Source organism: Carassius gibelio, chromosome B1 (genome assembly GCF_023724105.1).
Source record: "Carassius gibelio isolate Cgi1373 ecotype wild population from Czech Republic chromosome B1, carGib1.2-hapl.c, whole genome shotgun sequence".
NCBI classification, from domain to species: domain Eukaryota; kingdom Metazoa; phylum Chordata; class Actinopteri; order Cypriniformes; family Cyprinidae; genus Carassius; species Carassius gibelio.
This window is the reverse complement of record NC_068396.1, coordinates 19481979-19499528: the sequence shown is the minus strand read 5'-3', so window position 1 is coordinate 19499528 and position 17550 is coordinate 19481979. Positions and strand designations below refer to the sequence as shown.

Genomic DNA, 17550 nt, shown 5'->3' with positions numbered 1-17550 from the left:
AAAAATTGTCCCGTTAAAAAACAGTAAGTAACTGGCAGCACAGTTGCCAGCAAGTTACTGTTAAATTAACAGTGTCTTGCTGTTGTTGAAATTTACAGTTTGTTACCGTTTTTGGAAATACAGCATAAAGCTGTTATTTTATAAATTAACAATAAATTACTGTCAATAGCATTAACAGTTAGTTGATTTTTTTTTTTTTTACTTTTAACTGTAAACTACAAACTACACACTGCTAAGAGAAAAGGTGGAATTATTTTTCTAGATATTTCTTTAATTTTATGAATTAACCCTTTGAAGTCTTGCTATAAAACCATGTTTTAATAGAACATACAGATATAGCCTTTGAAACATTAAAAATTCAACACAAAGTGTAACTTCAAATTTGTTTTATTAAAACTTGAAAAAAAAGCCACTTTAAATCACAAAATATTCTCAAAATTTGTGGCTGATGCAAGTGGAATGACTAAAACTTAAGCCTCAGAGTAAACTTTCGTTTAACTGAATAAACAAATAATTTACATAACATTAGAAAAAACTAAATGAGTGACTCAGCGAACTGCTGAGAGAATAAGAATTATTAAATGATTAGTGAATAAGAGTTACTGAATGAAGAAATAATTCAATGATGAATGAAGTCAAAATGTAGGTATTCAAGAATGAACACCTGAAAAAATTGTGTGACTATACACACTAAAAACATGTTTTTATCATGTGTGAAGAGTATGTGTAGGGTGTGTGTTTGGTATGTCAGTGGATGAGTAAGTTCACTTATATGAAGTCCCACTCAAAGTCCATTAGCTTCTTAAGTAGACTGGCAACCCGAGTGTTGACTGATTTCTTTTTGTGGCCGACCTTCCCTGTCCGCTTTGATAGGACTGGTCCACCCTTGGTGCCTTTTTCAGGATTTATTCCAATGAAGCGCCTGAAAAACAAATGCATACATTCAGAATTAGTGTGGGTAAAATTTTACATAACGAGAATGTGAATAGAAATTATCATATGATTCTAAGCATCTAACCTCTGAATGAATTCCAACTTGGATGCAGCCTCAGCTTGGTACTCCAGATTGAAATTGTAGAAAGTTGAAAACACAGCAGCAAGTCCAGACAGAAAACTTGGCTGGATGCCCTCACAGATTATTTGCCCCTCAAAACTAATCATCAATTTATGAATGCAGCTTCCTGGTTTTTCACCTAAAACATTTCAAAGAAAAAACTATGTCAGACAGTCATATAACACTAATTTTCTACTGCCAGATTGCAAACAAATGCAAGGGAAACTGAAATGATTTTACCTAGTCACAAAGCCCTGTTCTTTTAACATAACATATGCATTTCAAAATGCTGATTGTGGACTGGTCTGGACAGACACTGAAGTCAACATGTGCATTATACTGTGTATTGTGAAATAGTTGCTGCAATTTTTATGATTTTTTTTAACTCAATATTTTTCCTCAATACAGTTGAAGGGTTAAAAAACAAAAGTAAGTAATTAGTCCCCCTCACTTTCAAAGAGTTTTCATTTTCAAAACACAAATGAAACTATTTTTTATATTCTTTCATCATTTCAGTTCATCCATTAAAAGTCCAGTCAAATCCAGGGTAAATGGAAACTCAAACGCACTAGCCTGACAGACCAGAACAAACCTCACATCAAGCAAGCATGTTTGAGCTTATTTGCTCTATGTATGCTCAATGATGAATGTTTATACACAAATAAACAAATACAATTCATACATTTACAAAAATGTATGAAACATTTTGAAGCATCAAAGTTTTTTTTTTTTTTTTAATTGATTAACAAAAATGCTGAAAGAATTGTATTAATATATTCATTTGTTTTCCAAAGATGAATAAAAGTCTTGGAATGACATGAGTGTGGTTAAAAGATAGCAGAATATTTATTTTGTGTGATTGTACAGAATCACACAAACACCTTTCAGTGTTGTACAGAAGCATTTACCATGTTTTTTGAAATACAGAAAAAACATTCTTTATGGCTTATGTAATAAAATAGACTATAAATTCATATAGTTCTATACATACCAAAGAGTATCAGTCGAGGAGTTGAAGGTAGTTCAAGTGTCCTTTCTACATCAGCTGCAGTGGAAGATGCCTAAGAAACAGTAACAATGATGAGGACACAGAGACAGAATACACTAACAATAATGACTTGTATGCATTTTTTAATTTTTAAATTAGGAAAGAGCATGTCTAATTCAGTTGGTAGGACTATAATACGATGATGGAAAATTAACAACAACAACAAAAATCTTACATTTGCAAAAAGTATCAGCCCTTCCTGAGTCTCAGAGAAGTGAGCCATGAGAAGTTGGATGATGCAGAAGGAAAGCTCGAGGTCTGGCCGCAGAGAAATGACAGTCCTGACATCTGCATTGGTGGGTTTGCTGCTGAAGAACTCCACAATGGCTCTTACACACTCTTCCATGGCAAGCTCAAGTGCACGCATAACTTTGATATCAGTCAGAAGTTCAAAATGAGCATAAAGCCCTTTCTGAGTGAAAAGGTATGGCCACTGCTTTCTTAAATCAGCGATGGTGGGTGATGGTAATATGTTTATTTGCTGCCGCTGGAGGCAAAAGGTTGTTTCCATAAGTTGCTTAACTTCTGCTTTTTCAACCCCATTTATTCCATCTCGAATGTATATCTCCTCCAGCCGCTGACGCTTCTGCTCTACACTTTCATCGGTCTCCTCTGGTGGGAGATCAGGCTGGAATCTGGTGCAGCCGTATGTATCAGTAGGACCTCTCTTTAGTCCATCACCAGATGAACGGTGTTGGCGAAAGCTGGTGGTGCGGTTCAGATTTTCAGTTCGGTTTTTAATTTGAATTAACAGTGAGGTATAACCATTTCCTAGTACCTGACCATTGTCACGGAGATCAGCAAAACTGGAAAAAGAGGATACTGGCGGATGATATTTCGGCAGACTGTGACACATTGTCCACGTGTTGGGTTTAGCTCATATTTCATCATCTCATCTGCCAAAACTCTGACCATGCTGCTGGTGAAGTTCTCTTGCCATCACTTCAATGGTGCAATGATGTGGACTTTAAGATGGGAATAAAACTTAGTTAGTGTATCACATTGACACTACACAAGTCAACATGGCATGCAAGGTCTACTGCTGGGTACAAATGTGATCTAGGTACCACCACACACTCATTGTGTTGTCTGTAAAGATGTGATTTTAAAGCTGCTAATTTAGCAAATTTCCTGTTAAAGTCCTGGATGCAACAATGAAGAAACAAGTTAGGGGTATTGCAGTGAATCCTCATGTGCTTAACATAGACCACTGGAGTACTGCATTGCTGCCCGAATAACTGACACCCAAACATGCTGACAAGTCAAAATGGACAGTCTTTGGGAACGAAAAAACGTAACTCAAACAATCTCAACAATAACAAAAGAAAATCTCCACAAAAATAAAACTGCCATTGGCCTACTGTACTGGGTAAAGTAACATTGCAATACAAACCAACAACGCAAAATAAATCAACATGAATTATTCTTACTGATTATTATATCGCGTAACTTATTCTATCAAGCCAACTTGGATCGAAGCAATCCAAAATACAGCCAACAATAAAGTAACAAAACGACAACACTATTAAGAAAAACTTCCCTCGGAATACAGTTATGTATAAATTAGATGAACAAGCTTACCCAAATTCGCAAGCACAACGTTATTGAAATCAACGTTTTGTCTAATATACACTATTAGGCATTAAATGAAAAGATAGCAAGCTAAAATTAGCAAACGAGAAGACGATAATTTCAGCGTGTTACAGATACATCAATATTACTTCGTTGCTATTGTGTTAAAGGCTTACTTTGCAGAATTTATATCATGTTTGATTAAACTCACCTTGTAATCGGAGAATATCTGAATCTATCCAGCTCCAATCTATGATGCCGTTGGAACGTTGACGGTTTTAGCACTGAAATGGACATAGTAAACAGTTACAGCTTCAGCATCCACTATTATCAAAGTTATTTGCACAGCTATTTGCAATTGCAAACGTGTATTTTGTGTGAAAGGAGCAAGGCAAAGGTGCACTCACCGGTTAAATCACAATATAAAGACGGATGAAAATCCACATGTGCTCGCTGCAGCTTTCTGTTCCCAAAATACTGTTACGTACTGTTTTCTTTCATTCGAGCAATAAATACGGTAAAATAACGTTAAATTTTATCTAGGTCATTTCACCGAACGTAAATAAACAGGTAAGCACTGCTTTTTAAAATAACGGGTTTATACTGTTACAATTTTGACGTAATTAAATTAACAGCAATTTTTAACAGTGAAGTTTACTTGTGTCATCAATAGCTTAAAGATTCTGTGGATGCTTGTTTCCACCACAAAAAAGAAAAAAAAGGTTATTGATCAATTTGATCTCCAAATTCATATCATATGTTATATATATATATAATATGCATGATCTATCGGAATTCAGACAAAAAAATTTTCAAGTGGAAAAAAATTCTGACGTTTTCTGCATGTTTTAGAGAAAACATTGTCTAAACTATGAGATAAAAAGTCACAATTACCTTAAATTTTATTGAAACTGCATGGCTTCCATAAGATGCTAAAGTGAAACCTTGATTTCTATTGGAATATATTACTACACTATATTAATAGAATATTACAATGTTCTTATCCTGCAGTTATACTGTACATGCATGCATTTTACACATAATTGATCAGCATAAAATATGCAACCACAGAACTCTAGAATTAGTTTCTCTAATTTTATTATGCTTTCTGGTGCCAATATGGTATGATTATATCACTCATTTCAGCAATTTTACCATGCATACATCCGTTCCACAGAATTTAACATATAGGTTACAATAAGATGTTTTTATGATTGACTTTTTAAGTGCGTCTTAGTTGTGAAAAAAAAAAAAAGCGGTTATAACTTGATTATAATATAATTATAATGTTCAAACCCTCAATCAGCAGTTTTTAATGCAAAAACTAAACCTTAACTTATGTACACATTAAGACATTGATTTATTGTTTCCATAACTTAAAACAGGACAGCTACTGTAATGCAGTCATTACCTGTACTTAATCAAGTATGAAATTGCAGTGGAAATGATTTAACAGGAATAGAATTTAGAGTTTCTGTGACATGCTGATAATTGATACATTCATGGCACAGTTAACCACAAACTAATGATCAGTACAAATGTGTACTGATCCCATTTTATTATGGGACTTTACTTTAAATTGACTTACTTTAAATTTAAATACACTGCATTAATACTGCCTTACTGTCCAAAAGAAGTCATTAGTGGGGCACGTGCAAATATAACAAAGTTAGTTCTATATGTACCGTATGATCAAGTCAGTTATCAAGACCTGAATGTATTGTGCGACTCCTAAATATTTAGTAAATGATCAGTTCACAAGTCTATATTAACTTGCAAATAAAAGAACACCATGATATTAGGATGCTTGAGGATCACGAATATAATATCTAATAATCTTTAAAAAAATCACTTTAGTGGTATGCACCTTTTTTTAGTGCAGAAGTAAGCAGTTTTTTGTGAAATCTGATTCATTAGCTGGTATAGGTAATAACAAGTGCAGTATGCAGTAACAAGTGTCTATAATTACTACATTCTGTTGAATTAATATTACAATAATGACATGGCATGCCTCGCACATTCAAGTTACAAATGGCTGCATCACTTATTAAGTGAATAAAAAGTTTGATACAGTATAGGTAAATCTGTAGTACTTCTTTTAAATAATAATAAAAATAAATGTATATAATATTTTTTTTATGTTCAGGTCTTGAGCAGAAAGTTTAAATGTATATGTTTTAATTCCCAATTTTTTTTTTTTATTTTTTTTATAAATGAATGTATTTCGGTTAACTGAGCAAAATTTAATAATAGTTTTGACTTGAATAAACCCAGATATGTAGATTTGATCATTTTAGGTTACTACTTTTTCAGTGTCCATTTAGAGGGCAAAGTAACTAATCAGTAGTTCTATTTTGGTAAAATGTGTAAACACTCAAAAACACATGGAACTTACAGTTATTTACAGTTTCCACAACTGAATAAAACCATACTGTAAATGCACATAAACTACAAACAAACATGGTCACTAAACAACATTTGAAAACACAACTATATATTTTTTGCTTCAATAAAAAAACTAGGCTAGGCTAGGCTGTCAGATTATTTTTTTTCCTATATAATGAGGCAATGTCCAATATTATATATGTAACATCAGCAATTTGAGTGTGTTCTCTTTTAAGACATTAATAGTCTCTTCATTATAGACATTCAGTAATTTATATTCTCTATTTCTGTCCATGTCAGTTCCACTCTGCATTCAGACATTCATAACCGAATCCTCAGCTGTGACTCCAGACCAATGATCAGTCCCATATCAACAGGCTGCAGTCTCCTCTTCTGTGTGTCTTTGGTTCATCTAGTCTTGCGATCGTTCAGGACCTTTTGGTGTCCATTGGGTTCCAGGCCATCAAGTTTGAGGTGGGCCTGACTGTAGTGGCGGATCAGAGCTCCAGGAAGCAGAGCCACACACGCGATCAACAAGAGCTGAAACAGGGTCCTCCAAGAAAAGATGTCGTCCAAAGAGTGAATCTCAGACAATATGGCACCCGTACGGACACAGATAAAATTATAAGGGATTAGACCTGGGAAGAAAATAAGCATTTAAGATCATGAGGGTTGTTTTTCTCCAGAAGCTGTATTTTTACTTAATAACTGTTTAGATTCTGGCCACCTAAAAACTATAGAAGGTCAAAATGGAATCATTAGAAAAAAAACTAAAACAGTGTGGAATTGCCGTGGATTGTAAGTACACCTATGACATAAAAAATCCATAAATGTATTACTGAAAATGTACTGTAAGCTCACCAATGAGGATGGAGAAAAAGAATATGGTGATGGGGATGTTGAGGATTGGAGAGGTGACATTCAGAAACCAGTTTGGTGTCATGGGAAAGAACCGCAGAAAGAGCAAGAAGAAGAACAAACTACTCCTGTTCTCTTCCACCTAACAGAGAGAGATTCATCATGTGCTCATATTGAAAATAATGATTATGGTCAAGGCTGCCAAACTGAGATACTTTTAAGCATATTATATTTATAATCAAAAAGTATCCCTTACAAAATATATATACATACTTTGGGATCATTTTATTTGGTAAACTGAAGTATACAGTATTCCATGTACTACGTATACTAAAATCAATATAGTAGTACTTGCAGATTTGCAAGTATACTTTTTCAGTACTACTTTGGAAGTAAATTGGCCCACATTTCAGTTTATAAATGTATACACTTTAATGTACTTTAAGCATCTTTTAAGTAAACTTTGAGTACACAAGGTTTTTCCTGTATCGTAAATATACTGTGAACTACAAGTGAAAAAAATCTATTATAATGCTAGTTTATTAGTTACATCTATCCCACTTGTCTAAAAAAGTACAAGTATACTGTCTCAGTAAACTAATTAACAGAAAGTTTAATAGTTTTTATGCTGCAAATTTATTTATGTGTATTAAACATTTTATAGTTTACATTGAAAGAAATGAAATCAGCCAAATGTCTGTTTATATAATGTCCAAAAAGATCAGGTTTAGTTCCACCTATACTATTTACTCTAGCTATTCCACTTGGGTTACACTTTATTTTAAGGTTTCCTTGTTACAGTGTAAATATGCATTTAATCACAGTTGTGCTGTGGAGACTGCACATATATTCACTGACTATTTTAAGAACATTCATTAATGGAAATCCCTCTATCATGTGTTTAACACCCAGAGGTGACCCACCATTCTCTGCAGCATGGCCACCTTCTCAGGGAAGAGCCTGACTATGTGGCGTTTGCCAAATGTACGGGACAGCAGGTAGCAGTTGGTGGAACCCACAGTAGTCAAAGTGCAGGCGATGAGGAGCCCATGCCACGGCCCAAATAATGCCCCCGCCAGCATGTTCTAGACACGACAAGAAAAACTGACGGTAAAGGCTTTTTTATTAGGTCATCAGCTACAAACAGCCACATTATATATAAACACTGTACTGTTTGTATATTTATTGTCCCCCTGTGAAAAAGAAGTAAATTTAGTCATTTAGCAGATGATTTTATCCAAAGCAGCTTACAAATGAGAACAATGAAAGGAAATGATATGCAAAAGAGAGCAATGATTTTAATAAATAAAAAGAAAAACAGATAGAATAGAAAAGGAATAGAACATAGAACTATCTAGTTCTAAAGAAAACAAGTAGTAAATGAATAGAGTGCAAGTCTGAAAGGAAAAAGAGTACAAGTCTTTCAATTTTTTTAAAGAATAGAATTAGAATAGAGATTGCTTGAGTTAGAGGGTCAAATAAAGATGGAAGAGATGTGTTTTAGCCATTTCTTGAATATGGCTAAGGACTCAACTGCTCGGATTGAGTTGGGTAGGTCACCAGGAGGGAACAGTTAAAGTAAAAATCTGTGAAAATGATTTTGTGCCTCTTTGGGATTGCAAAATAATGCTACGTTCACCTGCAGAATGAATGTAAGCTTCTAGAGATCACATAAGTTTGTAAGGTAAAGGGGTGCAAAGCCAGGCGTGGTTTTGTAGGCAAACATTATTTCCTTGAATTTTATGTGAGCAGCTATTGGTAGCCAATGCAAATTGATAAACAGCGGCGTGATGTGCATTTTTTTCATGCACTACCACAAAGTAGTTTTGTCTTGGCAAGGTTGAGTTGAAGGTGATGGTCCTTAATCCAGCATTAAATGTCTGTTAGACAAGCTGACATGCGAACAGTTATCGTTGGATCATTAGAAAGGAATGAGAGGAAGAGATGAGTGTCATCAGCATGATATGAAAAGGCATCTTCCTGAATGACAGAACCTAATGCCATGTAGACAGTGACAGTGGTCCAGGAACTGAGCCCTGAGGCACTCCAGTAGTTAGATGTTGGGACTTGGACAACTCACCTCTCCAAGATACCATGAAGGACCTATCTGAGAGGTAATATTTAAACCACTGGAATGTGGTTATATATATTTATTACATATCTGTAATGATCTAGTCGCAATTTAGTACCATTATTACTATGTACTAGTCAGCACATCAGAATTAGTAAACTTTAAATCATTATTAAAGCTCCAGTATGCAATTTTTGTAATTGACCACAAGAGGGCACATTTCCAACAATAACAAAGGCGAAGCTTGATGACGCTATGAAGCAGGTGACGATGGGAGATGTCGTTTTTAATGCTATTTCACCATAGCAATGTATCTAAATTGGATAAACGAATCATGATCACGGATGAGGTAATTTATTCGTTTTTTGTATTACCTGTATATCAGATCATATTATCTTTTGTCATCATAATTAATTGTTATACTATATTATCCCGTTACAACTTACAGCTATTTGTTAAATGATTTGTTGGGTTAATGTTGTGCAGTGTTACGTGTTTATGGTTAATGCCGTGTTGTTTAACGTGCTCAAACCAATCGTTCTAAAAGTAAATTTGAACGAACATTTGCAAGTAATGACTAAATATATTTTTAACAACACATATCCGATTGTATTTAATTGTACTATCATAATCTCGGTCACCACACGTGATAAAAATCCTTAGCTTAGTACAAAGAGCAATATAACAGTCCATTTGCCACTTATGTTATTTTCTCACAGGTAACGTTATTGATAAAAAAAAAATGCTACAGTGACAGAATGTACAGGCATGTGGTGTAATTCATATCTATTAAAATCATCTTTACTGTAACTATTACGTTACTTGTACAATAACAAAATAAATTATTGATTTGCTTACCTGTCTATCAATACACTCGCGAGAGCAGAGTCTGTCAAGTCCAAGATTTTCGCGCAGCTCTCTCCATCTCGTAAACGCCTGGCCGATATTTATCCTGGTTTTATTCCTCCGTTTGTCACACAGTCTGCGTGTATCCGAATATGGACGCTTACGTTTTACTGGCACTTCAATACTCGTCAAAGAGTAATCGTGATCCATAACAACGACAACCAAACCATACACGCGGCTATAACATAACCACCAGTTCTGCATTTGACCATGTGATATTCCGGTGTGGTGGAACATCACATGGTCTACACCGGAAAAAAAGGATAGAGTGGACATTGCGTCACTGAGAGGCGACATTTCTTTTCCGGGACGGCCAGTTATTTTAAATCGGAATTTCTCTGAAATAAAAAATCTTTGGAGACTTTTGAGATATTGTAAGTACACAACTGGAGGAAATATATCACACTGTGCAAGTTATTTTCGGAAATTTATTACAAAATTCCTACATATTGGAACTTTAAAACATAATGAATTAAAATTATTACATTATTACATTATTTAGTTTTTTAAATTGTTAAGAAACTGTCATGAAAGTGTACTCTCTCTATATTTTGTGACCTTTCATTAATTTATTAGTTGCATGTACAGTTTATATACTTTTAAGAATTAAAACTACATTATAAGTGCACATTCAATTCAATTAAGCATACTTTTAGAGAAACTAGTTATAAAGCTTTTAGTTCAGTCTAATGACGTGTTTTCAAGCAGGTCTACTACTAGTTTCACAGAGTAGACCTCTGTTACCAACCAAAAAGGATGAGCCTGGAATGGCGAATGACTGCTTGTAGAGGTAGGCACTGCAAAAGAGGATGAACACATATCCAGTGTGTTCCGTCTTATAGAACTGCAGCAGCTCAGCTAGGTCCCTCAACTCATCCAGATCAGATGGGAACTTCAACCTGGAGAAAATATGAGACATTGTTGGATCAGTTAAATAATGGCACTGAACTTGCATGTTTATCTTGTAATGTCTAACAGATTGGCGAGGGCTGTCCTCTTCTTATCAACCCAATTGCTTTCCCTTACAAAAACCAGCAGAGACTGATATGATGGAGGAAGATAATTATAATCAATATATTGAGTGGATACTGTGGGCTGAAGTTATGTATTTTATACATTTATTTCATACTAAGAATTGTTTAAATTTAGTTTCTCTTTCCTTTCTCTTTGGACTGTTAGAAACTCTTGGTGAATAAAGAAGATCTGAACTGTTAAGAGTTAACCACGCCTACCTAAAACAGCTCATTCTAACACGCCCGACATGTCTACATCACACTGCCCAAATGTTCACGCAAAGAAAGGTGTTACTTTTATTCTCGCTGTTACCACCGGTGCCATGTTGTGGAGACACGGTTTCAACTTGACCCCAAAGAACTAGTTAATTATAGACCAATCTCAAATCTCTCTTTTCTGTCCAAGATCCTAGAAAAGGTGGTATCCTCACAATTATAGTCCTTCTTAGAGAAAAATGGTATATGTGAGGATTTCCAGTCAGGATTTAGACCATATCATAGTACTAAGACTGCTCTCCTTAGACTTACAAATGATCTGCTCTTATCATCTGATCGTGGGTGTATCTCTCTATTAGTTTTATTGGATCTTAGTGCCGTGTTTGACACAATTGACCACAACATTCTTTTGCATAGACTTGAACACTTTGTTGGCATCAGTGGAAGTGCATTAGCATGGTTTAAATCGTACTTATATGACCGCCATCAGTTCGTAGCAGTGAATGAAGATGTATCATAATATATCACAAGTGCAGTATGGAGTACCTCAAGGCTCAGTACTAGGGCAGCTACTCTTCACGCTTTATATGTTACCCTTGGGAGATATTATCAGGAAACATGGTGTTATCTTTCACTGTTATGCTGATGGTACTCAGCTATACTATTCTATATTCACTATATTTGGAATAACCTACCTAACATTGTTCGTGAGGCAGACACACTCTTGCAGTTTAAATCTACATTAAAGACCCATCTCTTTAACCTGGCTTACACATAACATACTAATTTGCTTTTAATATCCAAATCCGTTAAAGGATCTTTAGGCTGCATTAATTAGGTAAACTGAAACCGGGAACACTTCCCATAACACCCTATGTACTTGCTACATTATTAGAAGAATGGCATCCACGCTAATATTTGTTTGTTTCTCTCTTATTCCGAGGTCACTGTAGCCACCAGATCCAGTCTTTATCCAGATCAGAGGGTCACTGCAGTCACCCGGATCCAGTACGTATCCAGACCAGATGGTGGATCAGCACCTAGAAAGGACCTCTACTGCCCTGAAAGACAGCGGAGACCAGGACAACTAGAGCCCCAGATACAGATCCCCTGTAAAGACCTTGTCTCAGAGGACCACCAGGACAAGACCACAGGAAACCGATGATTCTTCTGCACAATCTGACTTTGCTGCTGCCTGGAATTGAACTATTGGTTTCGTCTGGTCAGAGGAGAACTATTTTTTTTTTATGAAATAGGGGACAACTATTGAGGTTCTATGACCACAAAGTGGTACCATGATGGTACTCCAGGAAGTCTGACAAAACAAAGACAATATTGCTTTAACTATGGCCAAAGATGAAGTTAAACTGATAAGTTGTCATATCATAATTTACTCACCTTGATGCTTGCTTAAACCTGCATGACTTTGTTTCTTTCTTTTAAACAAAGATATTTGAAAAAGGCTGAGAACCAAACAATGGAGGTTTAGGATGACATGAGGGTTATGAATTTAAATTCATAAATAACTTATGAATTTTTAATAATCTAAATGTTTCATTGTTCCCTACATATTAAAATGTATTACATAAACATATTTTACATGACCGTATAAATATATTAATAATTGGTAATTCGTATAAATCCATGTATTTAGGCTCAGTATTTATTAAATAACATTTTTGACTAAAGCCAGGTTACTTACTTATTTAGGTTTGCATTGTTTTTAAGTAGTTCGATATCATTGACTTGATTGCAAATGAATGCACAGACACTATTTAAACTGAACAGAGATGACATAACTGAATTCAATGATGAACTGCCTTTAACTATCATTTTGCATTATTGAGACACTGTTTTTCAAATGAATGTTGTTCATTTGCTTTGACGCAATGTATTTTGTTTAAAGCGCTATATAAATAAAGGTGATTGATTGATTGATGATAAGTACACAACAGACTTGAAATGACCGAAAGGATTCTTGAAAACGGTTGAAGACACTAGCCTGTCAGCAAGATGAGACATAAAGACCAAAATCTGCCCTCAGCATGCGTGAAGGAATGAAATATGATATACCAGCTGGACAAAAATAGCCTCTCAGCTGTGGAAATATGCTAGTGTGTGTGTGGTTTGGCTGTACTCAGTGACCAGACTGTTTAAAACATCTTCAAAAACACCTAACATGATCATCAATAAATATGTGGATGTACCAGACTGGATTTCGCGTGTCGTGGTTAATGGGCTCTTTCCAGCAGATGAATCACATCTTGCGCAGTCGTGAGTAATCTAAGCTCCTTTCTGTCATCCCGGGGGTAATTTGGGCACGCAAAGGGGCAGTATTCCCCACCCATGTGCCAGAGGTTTTAATTTCACATACGTACCCAGTGTGAGGAATATAAACATGTGATATGCTCCATGCTGACCGAGTATGTCCCCACTAGTACAACAATATAAGAGCCTTCAGTGCACGAGACGAGGTCATTAATCAAAACTCTTTTTTGAAGAGTGCTGACATGTTCTCCTTAAAACAGCTGATTTTATGGCTATACCACTGTAAAACATGATACATGCACATACTGTATACAGTATGCACACAAAATGTCCCTCATCAGAAGATATTCTCCAAGGAACAGAAGAGTGAGCTAATCAAGACATGAACCAAGACATACAGGTCACAAGACACTATGGAAAGTTCAGATCTTTGGAAGGAACGTGTTAATGGTAGACATAGAGCAGATCCGTTACCCAATTTGAAACTTCAGTGTCCTTTCCCCTGTTTTTGTTATTATAAATATCTGGATGACTTCAGAAAGCAACATATAGTATCCTGTTAGCACACATGGCTTTTGAGACCCCTCTCCTTTTTTTATTCACGTTATTTATTTTAGCTTGTCGTATCAGACATACATGTCAAATCAAGTCACCTTTATTTATATAGCACTTTCAACAATGCAGATTGTGTCAAAGCAGCTTTACAGTATTAAATAGGAAAATAGTGTCAATAATGCTAAAGGAGAATAGTAAACACTCAATATTCAGTTAAAGGCAGTTCATCATTGAATTCAGTGATGTCATCATCCAGCTCAGTTCAGTTTAAATAGAATCTGTGCAATCAAGTTGATGATATTTCTGGATATTAAGTGTCCCCAACTAAACAAGCCATAGGCGACAGTGGCAATGAACCAAATCTCCATCGGTGGATTATGTACGCATACGTAACATGTCACATATGAACTCTCCAGATATCTCTTTCTTTCCCTCCTCCTCTTTATTGCACATCTCAGCAAATTCAGGGGATTTCAAGACACTCCAGAAGGCAGTTGTCTGATCTTATAACTGACACCTCATGCCCTCTGCCAGGCTCCAATTCTGAGACATGACTGCTAATTTTGATTTGCATTCAGAGCATAATTCAATAGAGAATTTAATAAATTAATAATTAAAATAATTATATGAAAAAATTACATGATAGTGTCCCCTGGATTCTTTCAAAATACAAGCGGTTTGGAAAATGGATGATTATATATATATATATATATATATATATATATATATATATATATATATATATATATATATATATAATATATATATATTTTTTAAACAAGGATGTATTAAATTGATCAAAAGTAATAAGATTTTTGAAAAATACTATATTCACGTATTTCCTAATAGTGGAACATTTATTTTCTAGTCAGTCTGATACACTGAATATTGTTGCACACATGTATACTATACACATACACTACTGTTAGAGACTACAGGACCTACAGGACTATGACTGGAACTAGGGGGTCTCAGACTCCTTAATTCACTCATTGCATACAGTCACACACATGCAAAGCAGACAGTATCTGAGAATCAGATGCATAATAAGAACTGAGGATCAGTTCCTTTAGGTGCCTGCCAAGGACACATGAGAGGACGGATGAAACATTAAAGAAGAAAAAGAGCTTTGCTGCATTAAGGATCTATGATTTCCCCCAACACACAGAGCTGCTCACATCGAATAAATTAATGCTGATGAGGAAAGAACACAGGGCAAACAGGAGCTGAATGTTTTCCACCATCAGAGAATAACTGCCAAAGCTTCTCACTTTCTACAGTACAAATCTATCTCTCTCTCATTGGCTCTAATTTTATTTCTTATTCTTCCATTACTTCTTCTCAGAATTATAAACCAATACTGAGTCAAATTGACATGCTGGCAAATATGGAAGAATGTGAAATTAATGAAGATAGAGAGAACTAATAAAAAGAGGGAGGGAATTGTTCCACAGGTGAATGGGAGGACTGTTATACACAGCACTGCAGATGCTTCTCCTAGAAATATTGTGAACTTACTGCTTCACTGTAACATGCGTGAGTTTAATACAATGACTATGCATCATCCAATATATTATTATTGGAAAAATCTGGAAACATTTTTTAGTTCAGTTATAGCAAAAATTCCACTATACCTTAGGGCAAGAAGGTTGGTCCCCCAGGACAAACATGTAATGTAAATGCATTAAATATTCTATGTAAATCACAGTTTAGTTAAATAATTGAATACATGACAGAAAAATCATGTCACTGAATCCCAATCAAATAGATACTTTTACAAGGTTAACTTAAAAGTAATTCAGATAGGCTTAAATTTTTAATGAAGAGATGCCATAATAGCAACAGACTACAATTCAGATTAGACTATGGTAGTTAATACGATATTTGTAAAAATAATATTGAACTTTATATTTGTTATTAGAATAAAAAATAAAAATCCTGTCCAAAAGTAGCTAGTAAAAAAAATAAACGATTAATAAAAAAATAAAAAACGGCACGCTCATGAATCGTTCATCGTTCATATTTCGAGTGCGATGCTTTTACTGAATCTTTATCTTAATAATATTAGTGATAGATGCGAACCTGTTCATCCAATTAAGTAAAAAAAAAAAAAAGATCCTATTAAAAATTTAAATTCATACCAAGTTTGACCTTCATTTTTTTATTTAATTTATGTATGTTGTGTAGCTTATGTGAAATTATTTCCCATTTCGTCATTTGTTGTGTCCACTACGATTATTATAATAACATTTTCAGATGTTTAGCTTACCTGTAAATAGTGTTTTATTAAAACACAAGTTTAACAGACCATTGTACAGTTAAAAGAGAATTAATTCTGCTAGGCTACTAACAATAACACAAGTAGGAGTAACTGCTCACAAAACAAAACAAAGTAGCGACGATATGACTCTACCTGAGTTCTTCCTCCGGCGGTTCATCGGCGGTGTGTTCAGGCTGAGCGTCGTGAAGCCGGGCGGCACGCGGACCCGGGGGCAGGGACGCAGACAGCAGATACAAGTAAAAACTTGCCGCGGCCACCAAGGCAATTAAACCCCAGACTGAGCGCATAGTCCCGGACTAAGTCTGTCTAAAAACGACGCTGTTGCACTTGCTGCTACACCTGTTAAATCGCAGATCCGGTCAGTGGGCCGTTTATACATGTTACGTCTCCAGCCCATGCAAGTACGTGGACCTACTGTATTCCAACAAGTCAGAGTCAGTGAAGCCCCTCATGAGGGTGGACCCCCATGTCACATGAGACACCCAAAAATATGAGTCCATGGTGTGGGCACTGTGGGAAAGGTATGTGTAACTTATGTAACAAAATATTATTATTAGAGGCTGCATCAGTATTGTCAAAGCGTTGTTTTCAGAGCTGCAGAGTAATTTACTCACCTGGCATCCAAAAATGAAATTGCACCATGGTTTTTAAGTCACTATATTTATAAGGCATGAGCAGGTCATTACCTTCTAGAAAACAGTAAGTGTACTGTCTTACACAGTATTTATTTATTTATTTATTTAAAAGTCGAATGCACATATTTACTTGTGAGCAGGATGGTGTAGTTCAAGGCTTAGTAGGCTTTTTTATTGAAAGAACTGAAAGCAATAAGAGCTGCAGAAAAATGCCAGCACAATTACAATAAAATATTGAAAATATAACAAAAATTACACACCACATACAGTGCCCTCCGTAAGTATTGGAACAATAAAGACAAAATTGTTTTCTCTGCTGTGGAGTCAAGACATTTGGCAATATGATTTAAAGCGACAAAACTAAAGAATGTCACATTTTATTATTAGGTCTTTCGACACATACATGTTTTACCAAATAAAAAGGACAGCACTTTTAGAGTTCATCCCACTATTTGATTTGTGCATAAGTATTGGAACAGTTGAATTTAAGGCAGCTGTAAAAGATTAAAAGCTAATATTTAGTTGCAGATCCCTTGCATGTAATCAGAGCAGTGAGTCTGCAACCCGTAGACATCACCAGACTCTTGGTCTTATGCTTTGACATGCTTTTCCCCAGCCTTTAATGCAGCCAATTCCAACTGTTGCTTGTTTTGGGGAGTTTATTTCTTTAGTCTCCTCTTCAGCTGGT

At 35.3% G+C, this 17550-nt stretch overlaps 2 protein-coding genes across 2 annotated transcripts; both read right to left on the bottom strand.

Moving 5' to 3' along the window:
* Positions 1-746: 746 nt before the first annotated feature.
* Positions 747-2958, bottom strand: LOC127949079 (uncharacterized). The gene is made up of 3 exons (XM_052546016.1): positions 2278-2958; positions 2046-2115; positions 747-1193 (listed from the first exon to the last, which is right to left on the bottom strand). Exons 1-3 carry the CDS (start codon positions 2956-2958, stop codon positions 1006-1008), a joined length of 939 nt encoding a protein of 312 aa, XP_052401976.1. The 3' UTR covers positions 747-1005.
* A 1797-nt stretch (positions 2959-4755) lies between these two features.
* Positions 4756-16676, bottom strand: tmem41ab (transmembrane protein 41ab). The gene is made up of 5 exons (XM_052545073.1): positions 16360-16676; positions 10643-10793; positions 7841-8002; positions 6921-7059; positions 4756-6697 (listed from the first exon to the last, which is right to left on the bottom strand). Exons 1-5 carry the CDS (start codon positions 16512-16514, stop codon positions 6468-6470), a joined length of 837 nt encoding a protein of 278 aa, XP_052401033.1. The 5' UTR covers positions 16515-16676; the 3' UTR covers positions 4756-6467.
* Positions 16677-17550: the final 874 nt, after the last annotated feature.

Excerpts from the sequence above, each read along its gene's own strand:
- tmem41ab (XM_052545073.1), bottom strand. The coding sequence starts at position 16,514 with ATGCGCTCAGTCTGGGGTTTAATTGCCTTGGTGGCCGCGGCAAGTTTT. Across the intron at positions 10,794-16,359 it reads CCGCCGGAGGAAGAACTCAG|GTTGAAGTTCCCATCTGATC; the intron begins GTAGAGTCATAT and ends TATTTTCTCCAG. Across the intron at positions 7,060-7,840 it reads TGGCCATGCTGCAGAGAATG|GTGGAAGAGAACAGGAGTAG; the intron begins GTGGGTCACCTC and ends TCTCTCTGTTAG.
- LOC127949079 (XM_052546016.1), bottom strand. The coding sequence starts at position 2,958 with ATGTGTCACAGTCTGCCGAAATATCATCCGCCAGTATCCTCTTTTTCC. Across the intron at positions 2,116-2,277 it reads GGCTGATACTTTTTGCAAAT|GCATCTTCCACTGCAGCTGA; the intron begins GTAAGATTTTTG and ends ACTGTTTCTTAG. Across the intron at positions 1,194-2,045 it reads TCCTCGACTGATACTCTTTG|GTGAAAAACCAGGAAGCTGC; the intron begins GTATGTATAGAA and ends GAAATGTTTTAG.